The sequence below is a fragment of the Lissotriton helveticus genome, chromosome 12 (genome assembly GCF_964261635.1).
Source record: "Lissotriton helveticus chromosome 12, aLisHel1.1, whole genome shotgun sequence".
Lineage (NCBI taxonomy): Eukaryota > Metazoa > Chordata > Amphibia > Caudata > Salamandridae > Lissotriton > Lissotriton helveticus.
In genome coordinates this window covers 790,564,601-790,589,771 of record NC_136073.1, presented here as the reverse complement: position 1 = coordinate 790,589,771, position 25,171 = coordinate 790,564,601, and the positions used below count along the sequence as shown (strand labels likewise).

Here is a 25,171-nt window from a genome sequence, read left to right as displayed (position 1 = left end):
ACCCTGATTGTGACCGTCTTTTTAAGATTCGGCCTGTCCTTGATCACTTTGTTGATCGTTTTCCTGAGATGTTTGCACCTGGAAGAGAAATAGCTGTGGACGAGTCTTTGGTGTTGTTCAAGGGCCGCTTGGTTTTTAGGCAATACATTCCTAGTAAGAGGGCACGCTATGGCATCAAACTGTATATGCTGTGTGACAGTGAGACTGGATATGTTTATAATTTCAGGGTGTACACCGGTAAGGATTCCAGCATTAACACTTCTGCTTGTCCGTCCACTTTTGGAGTGACTGAGAAAATTGTGTGGGAACTAGGTAGACGATTATTTAACAAAGGCCACCATTTATATGTAGATAACTTCTACACTAGTGTGCGTTTGTTCAAGGAGTTGGCCAAAGTGGGCACTGTTGCATGTGGCACGATGCGCAGTAACCGGAAAGGTTTTCCAATAGAACTTCTTTGCAAAAGGCTTGTGCGGGGACAGTCTACTGCATTGCGATGTGGGAAGCTTCTAGCTGTGAAGTTTTCAGACAGGAGAGATGTTTACATGCTGACTACTATCCATGACGAAAGCACTGAAGCTCTGCCAGTTCGGGGTGAGACTGCTGAAGTGCGTAAACCTGTGTGCATTTTAGACTATAATAGGCACATGGGTGGTGTTGACAGAGTAGATCAGAGGTTGGAACCTTATGCTGCTCTTCGAAAGGCTTACGTTTGGTACAAGAAGTTGGCTATCCATCTTTTCCACTTGGCATCCTTTAATGCTTTTGTTGTTTTCCAGAAATCTTGTCCTGAGTCAAAGATGCCTTTTGTTAAGTTTCAGGAGACTATAATAGGCAGCCTTGTACTAGTGGAACAGGCAAGTGTGCCAAGATTTGGAGTGGTGGAGGAAGTGGCTAGACTGAAAGATCGCCACTTTCCAGAATACATTCCTCCCACAACTGCAAAAGACAATCCCACTAAAAGATGTAGAGTCTGTTGGCGAAGAGAAGTGCGGAGGGAGTCTCGTATGCACTGTCCTGACTGTCCTTCAAATCCTGGATTGTGTGTGCCAGCTTGTTTTAAATCGTACCACACACAAAAGAAGTTTTGGGAGTTTCATTGAGCTTGTAAGTGTACTGTCTGGTTTGTTTTCTGTAATATTTTTTTGTTTGCTTTTAGGTTTGCATTAGTGCAAAGCATTTAGGTTTTGAATTTGTGTTAGCAGATTTGTAGGTTTCTACATTTGATTTGTGGTATTTCTTTAAAAAATTCTAATTTCGATGGTGGTGTGTGCAGGATTGTGCTTGGATTGTTGGTGTGCGTGGACAGGCGCTTGGCTGGTGGTGTGCGTGGTCTGGTGCTTGGCTGGCATAGTGCATGGATTGGAGTTGTGCTGGGGGGGTGCGTGGATTTTTGCTTGGCTGGCGGAGTGTATGGTTAGGTGCTTGGCTGGCGGTGTGAGTGGAGTGGTGCTTGGCTGGCGGTGTGTGTGGAGTGGTGCTTGGCTGGCATAGTGCATGGATTGGAGTTGTGCTGGGGGGGGTGAGTGGATTTTTGCTTGGCTGGCGGAGTGCATGGTTAGGTGCTTGGCTGGTGGTGTGAGTGGATGGCGCTTGGCTGGTGGTGTGCGTGGTCTGGTGCTTGGCTGGCATAGTGCATGGATTGGAGTTGTGCTGGGGGGGTGCGTGGATTTTTGCTTGGCTGGCGGAGTGTATGGTTAGGTGCTTGGCTGGCGGTGTGAGTGGAGTGGTGCTTGGCTGGCGGTGTGTGTGGAGTGGTGCTTGGCTGGCGGTGTGTGTGGAGTGGTGCTTGGCTGGCGGCGTGTGTGGAGTGGTGCTTGGATGGTGTTGTGTTTGTGGAGTGGCGCTTGGCTGGTGGTGTGCGTGGAGTGATGCTTGGCTGGTGGTGTGTGTGGAGTGGTAGTTGGCTGTCGGTGTGCGCTGAGTGGTGTTTGGCTGGCAGTGTGCATGGTCTGGTGCTTGGATGGTGGTGTGGGTGGACTGGCGCTCGGCAGGCGGTGTGTGAGTAGTTACTTTCTGTTGGTCACTACACACACTGCTAGTTGAGTGACACTCCACACAGTCCATCATTTTGTGTAGTTGCAGTGTCAGAAATGTGGGCGTGTGAAAGTGATGGGCCCTTGAATGGCGCTGTTTGCTGGTGTGAGTGTTGAAATGTGATGGGTCCGCGGCTGACGGTGTGAATGTTTTGTATGTGTCACGCGTACGAAAGGTGTATGAATGGCCTGTAAAGAGGTTGGTGCCTTGACGTGGCTTTACAGCTCACGAGCTGCGAGTCAGTGGTTCAGTTTATCATACTTTCAATTATACGCAGTGTATTTCATTTTTGAGGAAATTACTTGCGTATCCAATTGTATGTACTGAATCATCACTCACCCTCGTGCCAAATCCAACCAGTATGTGTGTGTGCTTGCGGATTAGATGGGTGTGCAGTAATAATTGTTTTTTTTCTATTTCTGCAGTAGGGTGTACCTTGCCCCTTATTGTGATTGTTGTTATGTGTTGCTTTTCCATTCGGATGGTGTCAATGGTCTGGTTTGTATCAGGTATGAAAGGTGCGTGAATGGCCTGTAACGGTTGGTGCCTTGTCGTGGCTTTACAGCTCACGAGTTGCGAGTCACTGGTTCAGTTTTTATGCATTTATTTATTGACAGAGCATTTCATTTTTTTGAAATATCTTGTTAATAAAATTTTATGTACTGAACCATCACTCGCCCTCGTGCCAAATCCAACCTGTATGTGTGTGTCTTTGAGGAATAGATAGCCGTGCTTGAATGTTTGACTTTTGAGTAACTCTGTTAAGGTGTGGTATCCTTTTACTTGGGAGAACAAGGGGAGCGCAGGGTGGTAGGACTTTTTTGCCGGCACGGCGATCCCACGCCAAAATGTTTGGAAAAGTGCTATTTTTACCTATTTTTAAGGTTTGCAAGGAGTTCTGGGTAGGAAAACATTGGTGGACCCACACATGCCATACCTCCCTGGACTCTCCCGGGTGTCTAGTTTTCAGAACTGTTTGGGTTTGCTACTTTCCAAAGAATACCACCCACCCCGGGCCAAAAACTCAGGTGCCTCCCCCCCAAAAAATCAAAGTTATATTGCTTCAGGGTATTTTATATTCACCACTGTTAGATTTGGACCTTTTCCTGTTGCAGCCACTATGGCTACCCACGCAAGTGAGGTACCGTTTTTATCGGGAGACCTGGGGGAATGCTGGGTGGGAGGTAATTTGTGTGAGCCCAGTGATGCCACGCTTTCCCAGACTACAACGTGTGAAAAAATTGATTTTTTTCTGCTAAAATTGAGGTTTGCAAGGGATTCTGGGTAAAGGAACGTTGGCGGATCCACGCAAGCCATACCTCCTTGGAAGCGCCCGGGTGTCTAATTTTCAGAAATGTGTGGGTTTGGTAGGTTTCCATAGATGGCTGTCTCGCACGGGGCCAGAAACCCAGGTAACCCCTAAGTCCACCAGCTTTTGCAAGAGGGGTTACCTGGGTTTTTGGCCCCGTGCGAGACAGCCATCTAGGGAAACCTACCAATCCCACACATTTCTGAAAAGTAGACAACCGGGGGCTTCCAAGGAGGTATGGCTTGCGTGGATCCTCCAACGTTCCTTTACCCAGAATCCCTTGCAAACCTCATTTTTTGCATGGTAAAAAAATCAGTTTTTTCATACGTTTTAGTGTGGGAAAGCGTGGCATCACTGGGCACACACAAATTACCTCCCACCCAGCGTTCCCCAAGGTCTCCCGATAAAAATGGTACCTCACTTGCGTGGGTAGGCATAGCGGCTGCTTTAGGAAAAGGCCCAATTCATACTGTGGAGACGAAAACATTACCTTTAGCCAAATAATCTTATTTTTTGAGGGGGTCACCTGAGCTTTTGGCCCGGGGCTTGGCAGGCATCTTTGGAAACTACCAAACCCAAACAGTTCTGAGAACTAGACACCCGGGGGAGTCCAGGGTGGTATGGCATGCGTGGGTCCCCCAATGTTTTCCTACCCAGAAACCCCTGCAAACCTGAAATTTTGGTCAAAAAACCCACTTTTCCATACTTTTTTGGGTTGGATCTCGCTGCCGGAACAAATGTCCTACCACCCAGTTTTTCCCTTGTTCTCCCGAGTAAAATGATACCTCACTTGTGTGGGTGGGCCAAAGGCATGTGACTTAGGCTGGGGTGCTTAATTTGTAAAACGTAAATATGAGTAAAAACTACTTTTTTCAAAATTCATTTTTGGCGTATTCTGCTTTGGGGCACCCACACAAGTGAGGTATCCTTTTACTCGGGAGAACAAGGGGAACGCAGGGTGGTATGACTTTTTTGCCGACCCGGCGATCCCACGCCAAAAAGTTTGGAAAAGTGCAATTTTTACCTAATTTTAAGGTTTGCAGAGAGTTCTGGGTAGGAAAACATTGGGGGACCCATGCATGCCATACCTCCCTGGAGTCCCCCGGGTGTCTAGTTTTCAGAACTGTTTGGGTTTGCTACTTTGCAAAGAATACCACCGAGCCCCGGGCCACAAACTCAGATGCCCCCCCCCCCCCCCCAAAATCAAGGTAGTTTTGCAATAAGGTAATGTAAATTCACCACCGTACAATTTGAACCGTTTCCTGTTGCAGCCACTATGTTTACCCACGCAAGTGAGGTACCGTTTTTTTCGGGAGACCTGGGGGCACGCTGGGTGGGTGGAAATTTGTTGATCCACGCAGATTCCAGAACTTTCCACCACAGAAATGTGAGGAAAATGTGTTTTTTTGGTCAAATTTTTATGTTTGCAAGGGATTTTGGGTAACAAAACCTGGGGGTAGGCAGGCGAGTCACCCCATCCTGAATTTCCCTGGGTGTCTAGTTTTCAAAAATGTATAGGTTTGCTAGGTTTCCCTAGGTGCTGGCAGAGCTACGGCGCAAAAACAAAAGATAGTCTTTTTGTCCAAATCGTGCTAATTTTCACTGGGAAATTGAGGTGCGACCATGCTGCGTTTTGCGCTGTTTCATGTCGCAGCCACTATGCCTACCCACGCAAGTGAGGTACCGTTTTTTTCGGGAGACCTGGGGGCACGCTGGGTGGGTGGAAATTTGTTGATCCACGCAGATTCCAGAACTTTCCACCACAGAAATGTGAGGAAAATGTGTTTTTTTGGTCAAATTTTTATGTGTGCAAGGGATTCTGGGTAACAAAACCTGGGGGTAGGCAGGCGAGTCACCCCATCCTGAATTCCCCTGGGTGTCTAGTTTTCAAAAATGTATAGGTTTGCTAGGTTTCCCTAGGTGCTGGCAGAGCTACGGCGCAAAAACAAAAGGTAGTCTTTTTGTCCGAATCGTGCTAAATTTCACTGGGAAATTGAGGTGCGACCATGCTGCGTTTTGCGCTGTTTCATGTCGCAGCCACTATGCCTACCCACACAAGTGAGGTACCATTTTTTTCGGGAGACCTGGGGGCACGCTGGGTGGGTGGAAATTTGTTGATCCACGCAGATTCCAGAACTTTCCACCACAGAAATGTGAGGAAAATGTGTTTTTTTGGTCAAATTTTTATGTTTGCAAGGGATTTTGGGTAACAAAACCTGGGGGTAGGCAGGCGAGTCACCCCATCCTGAATTTCCCTGGGTGTCTAGTTTTCAAAAATGTATAGGTTTGCTAGGTTTCCCTAGGTGCTGGCAGAGCTACGGCGCAAAAACAAAAGATAGTCTTTTTGTCCAAATCGTGCTAATTTTCACTGGGAAATTGAGGTGCGACCATGCTGCGTTTTGCGCTGTTTCATGTCGCAGCCACTATGCCTACCCACGCAAGTGAGGTACCGTTTTTTTCGGGAGACCTGGGGGCACGCTGGGTGGGTGGAAATTTGTTGATCCACGCAGATTCCAGAACTTTCCACCACAGAAATGTGAGGAAAATGTGTTTTTTTGGTCAAATTTTTATGTGTGCAAGGGATTCTGGGTAACAAAACCTGGGGGTAGGCAGGCGAGTCACCCCATCCTGAATTCCCCTGGGTGTCTAGTTTTCAAAAATGTATAGGTTTGCTAGGTTTCCCTAGGTGCTGGCAGAGCTACGGCGCAAAAACAAAAGGTAGTCTTTTTGTCCGAATCGTGCTAAATTTCACTGGGAAATTGAGGTGCGACCATGCTGCGTTTTGCGCTGTTTCATGTCGCAGCCACTATGCCTACCCACACAAGTGAGGTACCATTTTTTTCGGGAGACCTGGGGGCACGCTGGGTGGGTGGAAATTTGTTGATCCACGCAGATTCCAGAACTTTCCACCACAGAAATGTGAGGAAAATGTGTTTTTTTTGGTCACATTTTTATGTTTGCAAGGGATTCTGGGTAACAAAACCTGGGGGTGGGCAGGCGAGTCACCTCATCCTGAATTCCCCTGGGTGTCTAGTTTTCAAAAATGTATAGGTTTGCTAGGTTTCCCTAGGTGCTGGCAGAGCTACGGCGCAAAAACAAAAGGTAGTCTTTTTGTCCGAATCGTGCTAAATTTCACTGGGAAATTGAGGTGCGACCATGCTGCGTTTTGCGCTGTTTCATGTCGCAGCCACTATGCCTACCCACGCAAGTGAGGTACCGTTTTTTTCGGGAGACCTGGGGGCACGCTGGGTGGGTGGAAATTTGTTGATCCACGCAGATTCCAGAACTTTCCACCACAGAAATGTGAGGAAAATGTGTTTTTTTGGTCAAATTTTTATGTGTGCAAGGGATTCTGGGTAACAAAACCTGGGGGTAGGCAGGCGAGTCACCCCATCCTGAATTCCCCTGGGTGTCTAGTTTTCAAAAATGTATAGGTTTGCTAGGTTTCCCTAGGTGCTGGCAGAGCTACGGCGCAAAAACAAAAGGTAGTCTTTTTGTCCGAATCGTGCTAAATTTCACTGGGAAATTGAGGTGCGACCATGCTGCGTTTTGCGCTGTTTCATGTCGCAGCCACTATGCCTACCCACACAAGTGAGGTACCATTTTTTTCGGGAGACCTGGGGGCACGCTGGGTGGGTGGAAATTTGTTGATCCACGCAGATTCCAGAACTTTCCACCACAGAAATGTGAGGAAAATGTGTTTTTTTGGTCAAATTTTTATGTTTGCAAGGGATTCTGGGTAACAAAACCTGGGGGTGGGCAGGCGAGTCACCTCATCCTGAATTCCCCTGGGTGTCTAGTTTTCAAAAATGTATAGGTTTGCTAGGTTTCCCTAGGTGCTGGCAGAGCTACGGCGCAAAAACAAAAGGTAGTCTTTTTGTCCGAATCGTGCTAAATTTCACTGGGAAATTGAGGTGCGACCATGCTGCGTTTTGCGCTGTTTCATGTCGCAGCCACTATGCCTACCCACGCAAGTGAGGTACCATTTTTTTCGGGAGACCTGGGGGCACGCTGGGTGGGTGGAAATTTGTTGATCCACGCAGATTCCAGAACTTTCCACCACAGAAATGTGAGGAAAATGTGTTTTTTTGGTCAAATTTTTATGTTTTCAAGGGATTCTGGGTAACAAAACCTGGGGGTAGGCAGGCGAGTCACCCCATCCTGAATTGCCCTGGGTGTCTAGTTTTCAAAAATGTATAGGTTTGCTAGGTTTCCCTAGGTGCTGGCAGAGCTACGGCGCAAAAACAAAAGGTAGTCTTTTTGTCCGAATCGTGCTAAATTTCACTGGGAAATTGAGGTGCGACCATGCTGCGTTTTGCGCTGTTTCATGTCGCAGCCACTATGCCTACCCACGCAAGTGAGGTACCATTTTTTTCGGGAGACCTGGGGGCACGCTGGGTGGGTGGAAATTTGTTGATCCACGCAGATTCCAGAACTTTCCACCACAGAAATGTGAGGAAAATGTGTTTATTTTGTGAAAAACTTAGCTTTGCAAGGGATTCTGGGTAATAAAACCTGGTGGTAGGCAGTCGAGTCACCCCATCCTGAATTCCCCTGGGTATCTACTTTTCAAAAATGTATAGGTTTGCAAGGTTTCCCTAGGTGCCGGCAGAGCTAGGGTGCAAAAACTACAGGTAGGCACTTTGCCAAAAAAGGGTCAATTTGTAACTGCTAAATTTAGGTGTGACCACGTTGCATTTTCCGCCGTTTCCTGTCGCAGGCACAAGGCCGACCCACACAAGTGAGGTACCGTTTTTATCGGGACACTTGGGGTAATTCAGATTTGTAAATCAACTGTTATTACCAATTGAGCTTTCATGCATTTCTCCCTTTGAATGAAAGACATTGAGTAAAAAAAAAATCTTTATGAAAAATGACCAATCATTCTCATGCTAGTATGAGTATTCCCAACTTTGAAAATGTGAAATTATATACTGTTTCTGAAGTCTATAATTTGTACCCAATTCAGAAATACATAGGTGTCTTTCATACAGATTATTTCATGTATACATTTTCCAAGACAAAGTGCACTATACCCAGTAAATGAAAAAATACCATTGCAAGTTGCTGCTCAGTTTTTGGATCTGGGTTCGTCGGGTTCTTGGTGAAACTACAAGTCCTATATATCCCCACAACCAGGAAGGTCTAACGGATGTAACGGTATATTGCTTTCCAAGAGCTGTCAAAATTAGAAAAAGTTATAGGTGAAAACGTTGAGACAAAAGGCTGTTTTTTTCAACAAAATTTCAAATATTCCAATATCTAACTGTTAGTTTCTATAACGAAACCTTCATGGATTTAGAGAAATGACCCCTTTCTGAATTCAGAATTTTGTCTACTTTTCGAAAATGTAAAGCTTTCCAGGATCCATTATTGCTTTCAAACTCATTTCTACCATTAACTGGAAGGAGGTGGAAAGCTCTAAAAATAGCAAAAATAGGCTATGTCCCAGAAAAATGCCAAAACTGAGTGAAAAATTTCGGTTCTCTGACAAAAGTCTGTCATTCCCTGAAAGCTGAGAAAATGGAGATTTCAGCCCCACAAACCTTTTTGTGATACCATTTTCAGGGAAACACCCAGAGGCTTTCATTTGCAGCCCGTTTTTCCCATTTTTCTGAAAAAAACAAAAAAATCACTATATTTTGCTAAATTTCTGGGCCCCCTCCAAGGGAATCCACAAACCCAGGGCGCCTTTAGAATCCACATGATGTTGGAAGAAAAGGACGCAAATTTGGCGTGGATACCTTATGTGGTCAAAAAGTTACAAGGGCCTAAGCGCGCACTACTCCAAAACGCCAAAAAAAGCCTCAGCACAGGAGGGGAAAAGGCCTAGAAGCGAAGGGGTTAAGATGACTGGCTCATTCAGGTATAAGTCCAAAGGCACTTTAGGCATGAATCTTGGGTTTGTGCGGAGCACTACTGAATCGGACCTGAACTGCAGGAAAGGTGGATGGACCGTGAAGGCCTGGACATCACTGACTCTTCTAGATGAAGTTAAAGCCAACAAAAGTGACACCTTCCATGTAAGAAATTTCAAATCTACGCTGTGAATTGGTTCAAAAGGATGGCGCATGAGCTGCGCTAACACTACATTGAGATGCCACGATGGCGGCGGACGACGAACAGGAGAGAACATTCTGAAAAGCCCTTTGAAGAATTGTTGTATTATTCTTGAAGAATAGAGTGAAGTGGACCCTTCCTGGCGGTACCTTGAAATGGCTGCTAGGAAAACCTTTAGAGTTGCGTGAGATAATCCCGATTTTGCCAGATGTAAGAAAAAAGGTAATATCTGCTCTGGCTTGGCCAGAAAAGGATGAATTCCAGCTGAATGACACCAGATACAGAATCTCTTCCATTTAAGTCTGTATGTTTTTATTGTAGCAGGTGCTCTAGCTAGCACCTCCTTGCAATCTGCAGGGATATTCAGGTGGGCGAATTAAAGGTGCTCAGGCGCCAAGCTGTTAATTTCAGAGATGTCTGGTCCGGGTGGTAAATCGGACCATCCTGAATGGAGAGGAGGTCCGGAATCGGTCGAAACTGTATTGGTTCTAATTCCGATAGAAGGAGCTCGGTGAACCAGTATTGGCGAGGCCATCTGGGGGCAATAAGAATCCGGCGACACGGTTCTTTCTTCATCTTCCGAAGAACCCTGGAAACCAACGGTATCGGAGGAAAGGCGTAAGCATATATTCGATACCAGTTGATCATAAACGCATTCCCCCGAGAGTCCTTGTGGGGATGCCAGCTTGCAAAGAACCGGCATTTGCTGTTCTCCTTGGTCGCAAAAAGGTCTAGATCTGGATGACCCCACTGCTGAAAAATCAGATCCACCGTTGGTTGGTTGAAGTTCCCATTCGTGGGTGGACACCTTTGTCCTGCTGAGAGTATCCGCAAGAACGTTCGCAGTTCCCGGTACATGGACCACCAGAAGATTGATTATGTGTCGTATTGCCCATGCACATATTTCTTGGGCTTCCTGTGACAGAAGAGTCGATCTTGTTCCTCCCTGTTTGTTCAAATAGTGCATGCTGGTAGTATTGTCTGTGCGAACCAATACTGTGGCTCCTTGGATGATTGCGTGAAAAGACTTTAGGGCTAGGAAGATGGCTCTCAGCTCCAACAGATTGATGTGCCAGAGTTTCTGTTGAGGAGTCCATTTCCCGCTGATAGTCAGCCCTTGAAAATGTACTCCCCAACCTTCGAGGGATGCGTCCGTGGTGATTGTAAAGTTTGGTGCGTCTTGGAGGAACGCACAACCCTGTTGTAAATTCTTTCTCTGAATCCACCAGAGAAGAGCACTTCGGATGCAAGGGGTGATCCAGATGAGGTCCTCGAATGAGCCGGAGACTTGCAGCCATTGCAGGCTGAGTTCTTCTTGAAGAGGCCTCATCCCGAGACGGCAATTCGGTATCAAAGGAATGCAAGAAGAGACCATCCCCAGAAAAGACTTGAATAGTCGGACTGAAACGGACTTTCTTGAGAGTAAACTCCGAGCCATGTCCTGTATCCTGTTTTGCCTTTCGTCCGACACGAAAGCTTGGACTAGCTGTGTGTCTAGGGTTGCTCCCAAGAAAGCTTGTCTTTGGGATGGTTCTAGTTGTGACTTGTTGAAATTGACAGAGACCCAGTGACTGGAAGAGACACAGACACCGCTGGATATGGTTGTCTGCGTTTGTGTAAGAACTCGCCTTGATAAGGAAACGTCTAAGTATGGAAATATTTGTATTCCCTCCTGCCGGAGGTGTGCTGCTACTGGGGCCAGGACCTTTGTGAACACCCTGGGTGCCGAGCGTAGCCCACAGGGAAGGGCCTTGAACTGATAACCCCTGCCAGCCACACTGAACCGTAGGAATTTCCTGTGCCGAGGTAAAATGGGGATGTGGAAATATGCATCTTGGAGATCCAAGGTGGCCATGTATTCTCCTGCCGAAAGATGCAGTATTTCTTGGAGTGACAACATCCGGAACGTCAGCTTTCTCAAATACTTGTTTAGAGCACGGAGATCCAGAATTGGACGCCATTCTCCAGCTTTCTTTATCAGAAAGAATCTAGAGTAGAATCCTGCTTCTCTTTGACCCCGAGGAACCTTTTCGATTGCTCCTTTCTTTAACATCAAATTGATCTGGGAAAACAACTCCTTGAGACGAGCGGGAGGTGGGCCTTTTGGGGAACATTTGGAGGAAACTTTTCGAATTCAAGGGTATGGCCCTTGGCAACAATGTCCAGGACCCACCTGTTTGAGGACCATTTTGAGTAGAAATTTGAGATTTTTCCTCCAATTTGTATGTGAGACTGAGGCAATAGCGGTGGCAGGTGATGACACACTGTCTTTGATCCTTTCCACGGTAGGCAGGCTTTTTGTTTTGTTAATAATTAGTGCTGCGCTGACCGTAGGACTGGTAACACTGGCCTTGGTAATGTTGATTCCCTTGCCTGTAGGAGGACTGCTGACTATAACCTCCTCTAGTAGAGGACGATCCACGTCCTCTCGCACCTCGAAAGGGAGGCTTTCGAAATTGTAAGGTGCCCAGGGATCTAGCTGTCTCAGTATCCTTTTTAATGGTTTGCAGGGCTTCCTCAATATGCAGGCCAAACAAAAACTCTCCGTCGTAAGGCATGTCTAACACCTTAGCTTGAACCTCCTGGCGGACCGAAGTCGCTCTTAGCCAGCCTTGCCTGCGCAAGACAGCAGCTCCTGCCAACTGCCTGAAACCAGTTGAAGCGACATCAACTGCAGAGTCAATCATTTCCGACGAGATCCGTTCACCTTCCTGCAGGATTTTCAAAGCCTCTGACTTGGAGGGCTCTGGAAGCATGTTGACATATGGCGGGATGTCAGACCACATTTGCCGGTCATATCCGCCCAGTATGGCCAATGTGTTGGCAGCCCGGACTGTGGTTGCTGCCATGGTTGACACGTTTACCAATTGCATCCAGACGCCTGCCGTCTCTATCCGGTGGGGCTACGATTGGAGAGGAAGGATTTCTGGACCGCTTCTGCGCAGCCTGTATGATCACCAAATCCAATTTCGGGTGTCCTATAAGGCAAGCTGGGGACTTTTCAGGTGCCTTATATTTTTTTTATCTATCCTCGGCAGTACTGGAGGAATAGATGCAGGAGTAGACATGACTTTAACCCCCCCTTTCCAAATGAAATCGATAATAGGTATCGATTTAACCTGTCTTCTTGGCTGATCCGTGAAATCATAAAGGATGCATTCTTGTTGTGTAGCCTCCATGTCAATATGAAAATATTTTGTAGCTCTCTCCATTAGAAGATGGAATCCTCCCACGTCAACCGGAGGTGAATCAGCAGTAGCCGGAGGCGAAGGAGAAGGTGTTTGGACTTGATAATCGTCCCACTCGACATCATGGATCCGTCATCGACTTCCCCTTCTCTCTCCATCTTCAGAAGAATGTGGTTCTTCAGGCTGATGGGACACTACAGGTTGGGGAGACTTTGAAGGTCTTAAATCAGATATTGGCGTTTGCACCACAGGTGTAGGAGGCACAGAGTCGACTCCGACGGTGGAAAACGCCTGTAATAATCATTTAGCATGTGCTGAAGATTTGTTAGCAATGCTACTGGCATCTGAGCTGAGAGGACATTTGTAACAGGTGATGTTACAAGCTCAGGCGAATGATGGTCATCTTGATCGTCCTCTTGGTATTTGATGTTCAATTCAGAAGGACTTGTGCTGTCCCAAACCTGTCATCCATATCAGATTCCTCCTCACTATCTTCAGAGTCCAGTAACTTGTCAGGGACCTGAAGGGGTACTGTTTGAGGTGACAGGCGTAGAGGAGGCAAAGGTTCTAGAACAGAACCACCTCTCTGAAGCAAGGATGGCTTTGGCGTGGCGTGAAAGCTGTAGACTGTGACCAAACCTGCATGGTGGTACATGTAGACAGTTGCGGTGTCGATGGAGGCCCCATCGACGGAGGTTTGGCTCCAGACGATGAAGAGGTCGTCGTCACCGACAGTGTCTTCGTCAATGACAGTGTCTTCGTCGACGACGTAGGATTAGTCGATGACGGGATGTTAGTCGACGGTGATGGAGCAGCCGTCGACGGTGGCGTCGACGAAGCTATCGTCGACAGAATCTTCCTCAGCTTGGCCGCCGACGAGGCGCTGACAATGGCAGATGAAGATTCCTTAGTCGACGAGATAGGTCTGACATAGACCATCGCCGACGGTGAAAACGCCATCGACATTAACATTTCAAGTTTAGGTGAAGTGAAAGTTACCCTAAACGTAGATGTTGCGTCGACAGGGATCTTCGTCGACAAAGGGGTCTGTTTCTGAGATAAAGTCTTCTCAGAAGTCAGCTTTTGAGGCAATTTTTTGGTTGTCCTTCTCGGGGGTGTGGATGGCCCAAGTTTGGCCTTAGTAGGGGGAGTAGCCTTAGAAGTAGAAGGCCCCTCAGACTCCTTAGAAGATTGTTGCCTCTTTACAATCTTGGCCCCAGGAGAAGACACCTCTTCACTCTTCAGCAGCTCTCTTCCTTGAAGCTGTTGTAGATCCAGAGGCAATACTGCCTACCTCAGAAACAGGATAGTCTTGATCCTTGAGCTTTTGTAGCCACAAAAGCAGGCGGCCCTCTCTGTCCCCAAGGGTCTTCTGAGGGAAGGTCCTACAAATCTTGCAGTCCTTCACTTGATGATCAGGGTATAGGCAATAAATGCACTTCTTGTGGGGATCTTCTTTAAAAAGCCGGAGCTTACCAGAAGAGTCGCAAAGCCTGAACAAAGATTTCTTAGAGGAAGACATCTTCACAACTAGATTCCAGAAGGAAAATAGAGAAGTACTGAGCATGGCTCAGGGAGACTCCCTTCACACGACGGGCGGTAGAAAATCTGAGAGCCTGAGCCTCTGAGGAGAACCTTCTGGTGGGTGCAGACGCCTGATTGGCTGTAGTTTGGGCTGTACAAAATGACTAGGATAGTCATGAGTGTGGAAGTTTTTTCTCCTGTAGCTTGTGCTACCTTACTTCCTGGTTGGTTACTACCAAGTTTTCTATATTATGGCATATTATTGCTTTTTTATGTACCGTGGTACTTCCACTCCGACGTCGGGGAATGATTCAGGCATGTGAATCTATGAAAGACACCCCATTACTGGAGAACTTGTTCTTCCGATGGATTAGTCTAACTGCAGATTACTCACCTGTCGAATAGATACCAAAGCAATACCTCTTAACCCCTTCCGTGCTCAGGGCTGCCGGGAGCCCCACAACAAAAATTGCCAGTCTTTCTGCCCCCCTTGGGGGCATATCGGGGGCGAACCACCCCTCCCTTGATTCTCCCCTCTCAAACTCTCTCCCCCATAGGCGGTAGAAAGCCCACTAGGCACCGACTTTTTTTGTCAATGTGCCTACATTTGGAGTTTGGGCCCTAGCGCAGCTGGCACGTAGGGAAACCTAGCAAACCTGTACATTTTTGAAAAATAGACACCAAGGGGAATCCAGGATGGGGTGACTTGACTGGCTCTCAACAGGTTGTTATCCAAAATCCCTTGCAGACCTAAAAAATTGTCAAAACATTTGACATTTCTGTGGTGGAAAGTTCTGGAATCTGCGTGGATCCACAAAATTCCACCCACCCCGCGTTTCCCAAAGTCTTCCGAGAAAAATGGTACCTCACTTGTGTGGGTAGGCCTAGGCCTAGTGGATTCAAGCAAGCCGGGCTGAAGACGGCTGAAATGCCAGAAACCGGTCCTCAGAAGCTTGTTTCCGGTCCAGGGAAGGCATGGCTTGGCAGTTCGGGCTGGACTGTTGCCATGAGGCACAGGGTCAGACTGATTTGCATATGGCCATGTCTGAATGGGGTGGCAGAGTGGGCTAAAGAACGGTGATGGATTAAACCCAGATTTGTTGGCTGGGTGTGAGTGTTTGATTGGTTCAGATGCTCCGTCCATCACCACCCCCTTTTGTACCACTTTGTTGGCCATAAGTTGGCAAGGTATGCTCAGACGTGAGTCCCTTGCTCACTTTGCCACTGGATTCAAGCAAGCCGGGCTGAAGACTGCTGAAATGCCAGAAACCGGTCCTCAGAAGCTTGTTTCCGGTCCAGGGAAGGCGTGGCTTGGCAGTTCGGGCTGGACTGTTCCCATGAGGCACAGGGTCAGACTGATTTGCATATGGCCATGTCTGAACTGGAATGGCAGAGTGGGCTAAAGAACGGTGATGGATTAAACCCAGATCTGTTGACTGGGTGTGAGTGTTTGATTGGTTCAGATGCTCCGTCCATCACCACCCCCTTTTGTACCACCGGCCTAGTGCCTGCAGCATTCTCCGGGCAGATAATGCTACTAGAAATGATGTCTTGATAGTAAGCAACTGGAAGGGACAATTATGAAGTGGCTCAAAGGGAGCACACAGGAGTTGAGTGAGAACCAGTTTCAGATCCCACTGAGGAATAATGAAAGGCACAGGGGGGGGGGGAAATATGTACAAGCCCATTCAGGAACCTATTTACAATAAGGGACTTGATCAAAGACGGTTGTCAGGTCCACAGGAAAGCGGGCAGAGCTGAAAGATAACCCTTAAAAGTGCCCAAAGCCGAAAGAACAGTGTTCAGTAATCGGTGGTGCCCCCAAAAGTGGAGTAAAATCTGGTGAGCCTGGAATAAATACAGCGGAGACATATGTGATCCACCGCCTGAGCGAGAAGATGACGATTCAGATTCGGAATGACAAGAAAGACCAAAGGGACTATAAACAGGGCTCAGATTATAACGAAGGTAGAATGCAGGGATGTGACTTTGAAATGTTGATTGTGCTTAACTGTGAAGTGTTGTGTGACGTTAAATTCATTTGCAAATGGCTTTTATACTGCACTGATGCTAAGAAAAAAATAAAAATCTTTCTTAAAAAAAAAAGTGCCCAAAGCAGAGCCCTGCTGGGCAAGGTTAAGAATTAAGAGAAGACTATCAGAGAGAGGCAGAAAGAGGGCCAACAGACTTTTCTGTTCAGTATTTTACAACTTTTTGCCAACGGCAGGCTTACACCGTTTTAGTGGAGTGAGGCCTGGCTGCCAGAATAACTGTGCTAACTTCGAGAAAGACAAAAGCTATAAACTGACGCTGCTTAATATCCATGCAAAGAGGCGGAGTCTTGACCGGTTCGGGTGGAGGACCTTCCCCTGCTGCGTCATAAGATCTGCCCGAAGGGGCAGCCTGATCGAAGCTCATTCTAACAAGCTCAGGATTGTAATAAAGTGCCCTCTTTTTGCATGATTGCCCCCACTTTTTGCCAAACTGCTGAACAAACTGTAGATGTACTTTTGAGTGTGCCCTGGGTTTCTGCCAAACAGGTACCCAGGGCCTATGTTCTTTCCCTAAACTGCATTCAAGGCTATTGTGGCCAGACACACACACACACACACACACAGGCTTTACTGAAAATTAGGAAGTTTGGTAACAAGCTTCTCAGCACATTGAACCCTCACTGATGCCTGTGTGGGATTTAATGAAAAAATGCACTCAGGTGGCATCTTAGATATGTCCCCTGAAAAACGACCTAACGCACAACTTACTACTTGTGTAACTATATATCTGTAAGAGACATACGTTAGTGATAGATTCCTTACCTTAGAATATCCCCAGGTGTCAGAATGGATCCGGAAAATTGTGTAGCAATACCCCTGCACACCGGCAGGCGTCGTCCTCGGCTCCGCGTCAGTCGGCATCGTTAGCGCCGGAATGACGGAGTACTTGGACGCCGCCCTCACGTGCTGACGTCAGTTCTGATGCACAGCTTTTCCGCGCCAGATACGCAGAGCCATGATAGAACCAACACTGGTGCCATGAAACTAGGGCCCTGAAAGGGGATGACCTTTACCCTAGATATCGGTTCGCAGAACGGGGAGGATGGGTGAGTCGGTAAGGAATCTATCACTAACTAATGTCTCTTACAGATATATCGTTACACAAGTAGTAACTTGTGCATCTGAAGGAGACACGTTAGTGATAGATACCCCAGCAATACCAACCCCGGTGGTGGGTCTGCGAACCAATAATCACACTAGAAAGTCCTGGAGGACGGAAAGCCATCCCTCCAGACTTGGCTGTCCAGGCAATAGTGTCTTGAAAACATGTGCAGCGAGGCCCACTTAGCTGCCTGGCAAATGTCCTGCAAGGGCACTCCTCGGCCCAGGGCAGTGGTAGTCGCCGTGGCCCGAGTGGAATGAGCCCTCAGTCCAACAAGGGGCTCCTTCTTAGCCAAGGAGTAACACGCCTGGATACACAAGATGATCCACCGAGAGATGGTCCGCTTGTGCACCGCCTTTCCCTTCTTAGCGCCCACGTAACCAACAAAGAGTTGGTCATCCACCCGGTACTGGCGTGTGCGATCCAGATAGTAAGAGAGCGCACGTTTTGGGTCCAGACGGTGGAGCCTCTCTTCCTCTTTCGAGGGATGCGGAGGCGGAAAGAAGGTGGGCAAGGTAATGGACTGCCCGATGTGGAAGGCCATGACAACCTTGGGCAGGAAAGAGGGTCTCGTCCGCAACACAACCTTGTCCGGATGGACAGAGAGGAAAGGAGGTGTAGAAGAAAGAGCCTGGAGCTCACTCACTCTCCTGGCAGAGGTGATGGCAACCAGGAAAGCAGTCTTCAAAGTAAGAAGACGGAGAGGACAGTTATGGACCGGCTCAAAGGGAGCACACATTCGGTAAGTAAGTACAAGGTTCAAGTCCCACTGGAGCATCACGAAAGGAACAGGAGGAAACGTGTGCGATGCCCTTCAAAAACCTATTTACAATTGGGGACTTGAACAAGGAAGGCTGATCAGGCAGCCTTAAGAAGGCGGAAAGGGCAGAAAGGTACCCCTTGATAGTGCCCAGAGCAGAGCCCTGATGGGCAAGAGAAAGAAGGAAAAGGAGAACCTCAGAAAGGGTGGCAGAGAGTGGATCCACAGCCTATGCTGTGCACCATGCCACAAATCTGTTCCACCTGCAGGCGGATACCGACTTTGTGGAGGGACGCCTGGGTGCCAGAATGACATTACAGACTTCAGGAGGCAAGTCAAATGGCCTCAACTGTCGTCGCTCAATCTTCAAGCTTGGAGGTGGAGACTAGGCAGGTTCGGGTGGAGGACCATCCCCTGCTGCTGCGACAGAAGTTCCTCCCGAAGAGGCAGACGAATCGGGGGATCGACCGACATGCCGAGTAGCTCGGGATACCAGTATCTTCGTGCCCAGTCCGGAGCCACAAGGATAACTTGGGCCCGGTCGCGCCTGATCTTCAGCACTCTGGGCAGAAGTGGTATAGGCGGAAAGGCGTACAATAGACCGCAACTCCACTTGCGACGAAAAGCGTCTCCGAGCGAGTGCCGCCTTGGAAATTCCAACGCGCAGAACAGATGACATTGCGTGTACTCTTCTGTGGCGAATAGATCTAACCAAGGCTCTCCCCACTGCTGAAAGAGACCTTGCGCCACGTCCGAGTTCAGACACCATTCGTGATCCATCATGCACCGACGGCTGAGTTCGTCCGCCCTGGCGTTCAGAGAACCTGCCAGGTGTTGAACCACCAGGGTCACGCCCTGGTGTTCCAGCCACTGCCAGAGGCACAGAGCCTCCTGGCAGAGGGTCCACGACCCCACCCAGCCCTGCTTGTTGCAGTACCATATGACGGTGGTGTTGTCCGTGAACACCTGCACTACACTCCCCCGGACAGAGGGGAGGAATGCATTCAGTGCAGGTCGGAGCGCCCGCAGCTCCAGCAGCTCCAGAAGGTTGATGTGGAGCCGGGACTCCGCCGGAGACCAGAGGCCTCTGATCTCCGCCTCTCCCATGTGGCCCCCCCAGCCCAGGAGGTACGCGTCCGTCACAACCACGTGTTCCGGGTAGGGAGAGGGATCTGCCACTGACCCAATCGCGGTCCGTGAGCCACCACTGCAACTGTCTTGCAGTACCCTCCGAGATCAAGACATGGTCGGACAAGTTGCTCTGATGCTGGGCCCACTGAAACTTCAGGTCCCACTGCAGAGCCCGCATCTGCCACCGGGCGTGATGCACCAGAAGGATGCAGGAGGCCATTAGCCCCAGAAGCCGCAGCGTCAACCTGACCGAGACTCTGGATAAAGGCTGAAAGATCGGAATCAGAGCCTGAATATCCCAAACCCGCTGTTCGGGAGGATAAACCCGAAACTGCGCCGAGTCTAGAACCGCTCCGATGAAGAGGAGCTTCTGAGAGGGGCACAGGTGTGACTTCGGCACGTTGATGGAGAACCCCAGCAAATGCAGGAGGTCGGCCGTAGTCTGGAGGTGGCTGAGACGGTCTGGGGCGAGCCCGCCTTCAACAACCAGTCGTCGAGGTAGGGGAAGACTGACACCCCTAACCTGCGCAGATGAGCTGCGACCACCGCCATCACCTTGGCGAACACCCAAGTGGCACTGGTGAGGACAAAAGGGAGCACTGTAAACTTAAAGTGCTCGTGGACCACCGTAAACTGTAGATCGTGAAAATGAACTGGCAGAACGGAAATGTGGGAATAGGTATCCTGCAAGTCCAATGCTACCATCCAGTCTCCTGGGTCTAGGGCAGACCGGAGCAAGAGCAAGCATCCTGAACACCCGTGGGGCACTGGTAAGGCCGAAGGGGAGCACGGTATACTGAAAGTGCTCGTGGCCAACTGTGAACCGCAGGTAGCGCCGGTGGGCCGGCAGGACGGGGATGTGGAAATAAGCGTCCTGCAAGTCCAACGCTACCATCCAGTCTCCTGGGTCCAGGGCAGCTAAGACCTGAGCCAGTGTCAGCATTTTGACTTCTCCTTCCCGGAGGAAGCCGTTGACGTTCCTTAGGTCCAAGATCGGGCATAGGCCCCCATTGCCCTTCTTGGGTACCAGAAAGTAGTGGGAGTAACAACCACACCCTACTTCTGGCACAGGAACACGCTTGATGGCCCCCTTGGCCAAGAGGGCCGTGACTTCCTCTTGCAGAAGTTGCAAGTGATCACCCGAAACGCGGTGGTATTGCGGTGGCATGGCTGGAGGGGTCGCCTCGAAGGGGAGGGAGTAGCACCTTCGGACGATTTGCAGCACCCACCTGTCCGACGTGACAGTGCGCCAGTGGAAGAGGTTATGGCGAACGAGGACGTCTCTCCGACCTCTCATGCCTCTCACCTGAGGACTTGGATCCTGACGACCGATGTCCATTCCCGGAGCTGCGAGGGCTCCGACCCCGCGACCGGTCCCTCTACCTCCTGTGGGACCGGGACCTGGAGCAGCGCGGGGCCGACTGCCGGAGCTCAAGTCGCTTGCGGGACCGCTCCCGCCTAGCTTTAGACGTCAGGGCCCGGTAGTTGGAGCAAGTGCGGTCGTCGTGGTCGAGGCCTAAACACTTGAGGCACCGGCGATGGAAGTCGGTAACCGACATCAGTCGGTCGCACTTGGAACAGGGTTTAAACCCGGGCATCCCTACCGGCACCGTCGGAGTCGAAGACTCGAGTAGAGAAATGATCAAAAGATCAAAAAAGTTTAGTCAAAAAATGACTAAGGGGTAGAGCTTCTCCGGATCTGCGCGGAAAAAAGAAGAACGGACGTCAGAGCGCGAGGGCGGCGTTTAAGTACTCCGACGACGTCATTCCGGCGCTAACGACGCCGGACGCAGAGCTGCGGACGCCTGCCGGCGCGCAGGGGTATTGCTACGCAAAATTTTCCGGATCCAGTCTGACGCCTGGGGATATTCTAAGGTAAGGAATCTATCGCTAACTTGTCTCTTTCAGATACTAGTGTCCTGGATGAGTGGCTGCTCGCCAGCTGCCACCACCAGGCACTTCTCTGGACCCCTGGGTCGAGAGCCTTCTGCTCTCGATGGTCTGAAACAATGCACATCCTGGGACGAGGTGCCATGTCTCTGCCCCCAGGATGGCCAGGGTCCACAAAGGGGATGCTTCAAAGGCTTGCCACCTTTGTGAGCTACCGCAGCCATTTGCTGCTTCCAGCAACTGGCCCCCACTAGTTCTGACCCCCACTTTGAGAGGGAGAATCTGCAGGAAAACCAAGTAAGGAATGGAGTTGTGGCTACCTTTGCCAACCCCACCCCTAAGGTGGGGGAGGAGAGGTAAAGCACAATTCAGTCCCCGCCAACTTGTAGATGGGGGACCCAGCCAACCAGAGGTATATGGCCCCCTCCCACAGGAGGGTGGCATAATAGGGGGTGTAGCCAACCCAAGGAAGGGACATATTGGTCCCTACCTTTACCTACATGTAACGCCCCTAAATCTAGTATTTAGGGGCAACCCTGACCCTTGTACTTTGGGTGCTAACTCTGATCCCCATTTGCCTCGAGCATAACACCAGGAGCTTTGATCCCACAACCTTGGAGCCTGCTCATTGGCAGCCACCAACGGAGGCCCCCTATCCCTCATTAGATAACATTGGGCCTCGGCACTCTGCACCCGGCTGCCCTAGTGCCGCTGAGGGTGTTCAGAGTGCATCCTTGACCCTGGGGGAACCCTGGTTCTAACCCAGAATACCAACTCCCACAAATAAGTACTTACCTGCAAACCAACAACTTCGTTATTTCTCCATAGGAATACATTGATTCTTTTTCCTTGAAAATTGTTCCAAGTGTGGAGTTGGTTTGTATGGAACATTGAAAAACTGCATATGTACAGAAATTGAATTACTACCTTTTGTTTAGGAGCTGTCTCAGTGTGATATCTAGGCATATCAAACTGATTAGCAAAATGATCTGAAAAGTAACATACATAGTTATCTGTAAAGTAACTAAAAAGTAATTATGAACTGTTGACTTACCTGTAATTCACACAACTGCATTTGAACCTGCATTCAGCTGCATATGATTTTGCAAAGCATTTATTTCACTTACCAACACAAGGCTTGGTTCTAGAAATAAAATGACTAAATATTTTTATTACAAACAAAATGGTCTGAGTTCAGTCTTTGAGCGTGTGAGGTCATGTGTTGCATGAGTGTGTACAACACATGCTTAACCCTACCCACTGATAAAGCCGTAATGCTCACCCACACTACCACAAATAGAGAGTAAGGTGCTATCTTCTTTTGCCTCTGTCTACCTTTGGCGTTCCACTGGACTCAGGGCACACTATATCTAATTTTGGTGTAGTATATACAGATCCAGCTTCCTACTAGCATCTTTCATTGTAACTGCAGAAGGTCCGCAGACATTTCTGCCCACTGAATCCAATTACTTGCTCTCCTCATCAGGTGGTACTGTAGACAATAGAGCCCTGAATGAAATGTTCCAGCTGCTGAAACAATGACAGTCTGGAATTGGATGAGTGCAAAGAAAAGGCAGATCTTGATCTGGTGGTCTGCATTTATTTTTCAGGGGTAATGGAGCAGCCATCAAAGCAGATGGAAACAGAAAAATTCCATTGCTGTTTCTAAAAGGCCTGGAACTAAAGGGAGCAATTGCCTAGCTGCAGACCTTTGAAGTCTCTCAATGCTTACTGTTGTGGTAGTAATCAGGAAATAGATTTTCAATTTGTTAGCTCCCCTCCTTGAAGGTGTCAATACCTATTGGAGACATTTTTGGTTGAGGAGAATTCCTTAAGGTAGGTGAATAAAATCCAGATAAAGTAGCACAAGATTGTGAGGATCTTGATATAGATGTAGAGTATCTTTTGGTCTTGAATGACCGCATCTGTGAGACCTTGAACGCAGAGGGTGGGATCTTGACCTAGACCTATAGATGTGAGGTCTGGTGGAACGGGAGAGAGATCTAGGTTGCCTTGATGTATGTGCCACTGGCTCAGTAGGCTGTGGTGATGGAGAGACTGGCAACGGAGGTATTGCTCAAATTGCAGGCATAGGAGGAGGAGAATACAGTGGAGGTGGAGTGGATTATGTTGGAACTGAGGGAGTGGAATCAGGAATGGTTAATGGAGAGGTGGGCCTGAATGATGAGTTGGTCTGATAATACTCCGATTCAGCCTCAGAAGGATGTCTGTGTACGTTCATCTGTGAAAGCCACCTGCTGTCTTGGTCAGGGTAGTTGTATGTGTCAATGTTGAGCCATCGCATGGCGTGTTCTTGACGTTGTTATTGTTCTCGATGTCGAACCAGCTCTTGACGGCGAGCAAGTAGGTGCAGTACTTCTTGACGAACAAGAGCGATGCCTTCCTCCAGATGTTCTCTTTTTGGATCTCCCTTGAGTGGAGTCCTCAGTGTGACTTACAGGCACTTGTGGAGGGTGCAGTCTCTCCTAGCCCTTCAGAATTCTCAGCAGTCAGTGAATCTTTCAGTAATTGGTGGTCCACTTGACCATATAGGCAAATGTTCTCTATCTCCCTCAAAGTGCGCCTGGAGAGGTTCTTCCAGTGGAGACATGTCTTAATGTCATGAAAGTCTGGCAAACAAAATACATATACTGTGGGGGGCCGTTTTTGCTATTTTTCTGCCACAGTATGGGCAGTTCGCAAAAAGATAGAATTGTGTGAAATATTCGATAACAAAATGGTTTCTTACCTGTAGGAGTAGTTTTGCAGCTTGAAGAATTTTCTGGAATCACATGGTGTGCATTATTCTGCCATCTAGTGATTGGGGCCGGAATTCTTCAATACCGTAATAGTCCTGTTACATTTTTTTTGTAGTTGTGCATCAAAGGATCCACCATTTGGTGTCCTACCCTGCCTCTGATGTCATACGCCTTTCCCGAAGCTCCACCTCAGTCGCCATCTTCAGATTCTTTCCCCCCCCTCCTTTTCGTCGTTTTAGTTTCCAGTCTGCTTATGGAGGTGAGTGGGTCATTTGTGAATCCAGAAAATTCTTCAAGCTGCAAAACTACTCCTATATGTAAGAAACAATTTCATTTTGCAGCGTGAAACTTTTCTAGATTCACATGCTGTGCAAAGATTTTGAAGCGTGTGTCAATATTGTGGTGGTTGGGATGAAGATTTGTAGGGAAAATGCTACTTACCAGTATGCATCTGTTCTTGGCATGTAGAGCTGCAGGGTTGCACTCTGCATAGATCGCCACCTAGTGTTGGGCATGGATGTTTGCAGTTTGTTGTTATCCTGAAAAGTTCTTTGGAAGTCACAAGATAGGAGACTCCTTCTTTGGACCACATTGCGCATGGGCATCGGCTCCATCCCCAGATTGTTTTTCGCCATTAGGGAAATTATGGAGCTTTGCAAAAAAAGGAACGATGCCCACGTTATTTTTTATCTAATTAAGATAATACGGGAAGGCGGGGGCGTGTGCAACTCTGCAGCTCTACATGCCAAGAACAGATGCATACTGGTAAGTAGCATTTTCCGTTCGAGGCATATGAGCTGCAGATTGCACACTGTGCATAGATTGTATAGCAGTACCCACTCTTAGCGGCGACCACCCCTATCTGTTGCAGTAGTTTGGAATAATGTTTTGAGAACAGCCTGGCCCACGTTAGCTTGTTGCGCACATCTACACAATAGTGTTTTGTGAATGTGTGCGGTGTAGACCATGTAGCTGCTCTGCAGATGTGATCTAGGGGAATGTTCCCAAAAAATGCCATTGAAGACCCTATTTTCCTTGTAGAGTTGGCTTTAGGCGGAACCGATAACGTACGTTTAGCTTTGTGGTAACAAATCTGTATGCATTTGACAATCCATCTAGCTATCCCAGATTTTGAAATGGGATTACCTTTGTGTGGTGGTGAGAAAGACGCAAAAAGTGGTTTTGTCTAACAAAAGGGTTGTGTCCTCTCTATGTAGTATAGCAATGCTCTTGACATATGTGTCAAGAGCTCTTTCTGGTACTGTCTGTGGTTGCGAGAAGAAAACGGGCAGTTCCACAGACTGATTGAGATGGAAGGGAGAAATGACTTTGGACAACAATTTTGGATCAGTACGCA

At 48.4% G+C, this 25,171-nt stretch overlaps 2 protein-coding genes across 2 annotated transcripts in view; both read right to left on the bottom strand.

Annotated features, from left to right (window-relative positions):
• UBAP2L (ubiquitin associated protein 2 like) overlaps window positions 1–25,171 on the bottom strand; it is a 775,602-nt gene that overhangs the window by 49,042 nt on the left and 701,389 nt on the right. The gene's annotated exons all lie outside the window — the stretch shown is intronic.
• Window positions 10,168–16,026, bottom strand: LOC144799281 (uncharacterized). The gene is made up of 2 exons (XM_078670522.1): window positions 11,691–16,026; window positions 10,168–11,450 (listed from the first exon to the last, which is right to left on the bottom strand). The coding sequence occupies exon 2, from the start codon at window positions 11,365–11,367 to the stop codon at window positions 10,168–10,170; it is 1,200 nt and encodes a 399-aa protein (XP_078526648.1). The 5' UTR covers window positions 11,368–11,450; window positions 11,691–16,026.

Coding starts and splice junctions, on each gene's coding strand:
- LOC144799281 (XM_078670522.1), bottom strand. CDS start 11,367: ATGGCGTCCAATTCTGGATCTCCGTGCTCTAAACAAGTATTTGAGAAA.